The 1,703-nt window shown below is 36.1% G+C and overlaps 1 protein-coding gene across 1 annotated transcript; it reads left to right on the forward strand.

Annotated features, from left to right (window-relative positions):
- The first annotated feature begins 288 nt into the window (after window positions 1–288).
- Window positions 289–1,137, forward strand: LOC111909331 (uncharacterized). Its single transcript, XM_023905136.3, has one exon. It carries the CDS (start codon window positions 556–558, stop codon window positions 1,027–1,029), a length of 474 nt encoding a protein of 157 aa, XP_023760904.1. The 5' UTR covers window positions 289–555; the 3' UTR covers window positions 1,030–1,137.
- The last annotated feature ends 566 nt before the right edge of the window (window positions 1,138–1,703 follow it).

Below are 1,703 nucleotides of genomic sequence, written 5' to 3' on the forward strand. Positions count from 1 at the left end.
TAAATTCATATTCATCTATACAATGAAACAAAAAAAATTGATTTTTTTATTGGATAAATTAAAATTTAGTGGTTTTGGACATCAATCGATTAAAAAAATGTGTATCTGACAAACAATTTTACCGAACACCAGAATGTTACACTTTTTATGACAACACAAAATAAAAATCAAGTATTATAACTTTTAAATTTTACTAATACATTTTTTATGTTTTGAATGTAGGCCATAAAAAGTTAGCGAAAATAAAACCCCCGACTTCCTCTCCCACTCGATGATTATTTCCCACACACAGACGCTCACATTCATGGGGATTTTCTGAGCCTTTCCTTTGATACTAATTCTGCCTCATTTATAAAACCTGCAATCTAATGGGTTGCCGTGGGTTCGGGCGTTCGGCCCTTCCATTCTATTAATCAAAAGCAATCGCCGACGACCCATAAGGCCGGGCTCTCCCAAACCCCTTTCCCTCCGATGCCCTGACAATTTCTTCGCTTCAATCTCTCTTTCAAATCTCAATTCTGTAGAAGAAATTATATTTCCGTTTGGGAGATTATCATGACGAAACCCAAGCTCGTATTACGTCGTTCTCCGGAGGAACGCCGTCAGTTGCTAAAAGAGCACGCATCATGTAAAAGCAAACGTATGGGGGAGGTCGTCGGAGGGGCTGCAGCGGAGGTAACGGCGGTTTGTTGCTGTTTCCCCTGTGCGTTTGTCGATTTCATGGTTTTGACGATGTACAAGGTCCCGACGGGTCTGTGCAGGAACGCTATTCGCCGGAGGCGCAGCAGAATGAATCATCGCAATGGCGCTGGTGGTGGTGAGAGAAGGAACATCGACGAAGAGCTGGCGATGCATCCGGCGGTGACTGCGGCGGCGGAGAGGTTCGTTGCGCCGGAGGTGGACAGCGACGTGGCGGCGTTGGAGAATGAAATGTGGGAGAAGTTTTACGAGAGTGGGTTTTGGAGAAGTTCTTCAGGGAGAATGGAGATAGATAATGTATTCAATGACGGCAAAAACGCCGTCGTTTGAAAGGAAAATGGATACAGCCCTGCTCATGCTTACATGACATGTACTATACAAGTTTGTAATGCATTGAATACATATTTAAATTAAATAAAAAACGACCATTTTCCTCTATATTTTCTTTTAATTACATATGTAGTTCAAACTTCAAATTAGGATCAACTTAGTTTTCAGTATACAATATTAATACAGTTTATTAATTAAATATTAATAGATTACAAGAAAGATGTTGCATATAATAAAAATATTTGATATTATAAATTCAAAAAAAAAAATGGGACTTATTATTTTAGAGCCGAAACTCAATTTTAAAATAACTTTAATTAAATGTTTCAAAGGAATTTGGGAAAAGGGACACACAACACAATCAGAAAAAAAAAAAAAAAAAAAAAAAAAAAAAAAAAAAAAAAGAGTTGTACCCTTGAATTGTACGTAGGTGTCAGTGTATTTCTTTCAATCAAGCTTGTACCATGTGAATCAATCATAGTACAAGTTATACAATGTGTATCCATTATAAAATTCACATTTAATTATTATACTTCAGCTTTTTTCTTGTACCAAGTACGAACATTATCTACCATCCTTAACTTCAACTTTTTATTTGTAAGTTTCTCTATTTTAACTTTTTATTTGTTATGCATTCTATCAGCTATTTCATTTTTTTTATTTAAATTGCATAA

The sequence above is a fragment of the Lactuca sativa genome, chromosome 6, assembly GCF_002870075.4.
Source record: "Lactuca sativa cultivar Salinas chromosome 6, Lsat_Salinas_v11, whole genome shotgun sequence".
Classification (NCBI taxonomy): domain Eukaryota; kingdom Viridiplantae; phylum Streptophyta; class Magnoliopsida; order Asterales; family Asteraceae; genus Lactuca; species Lactuca sativa.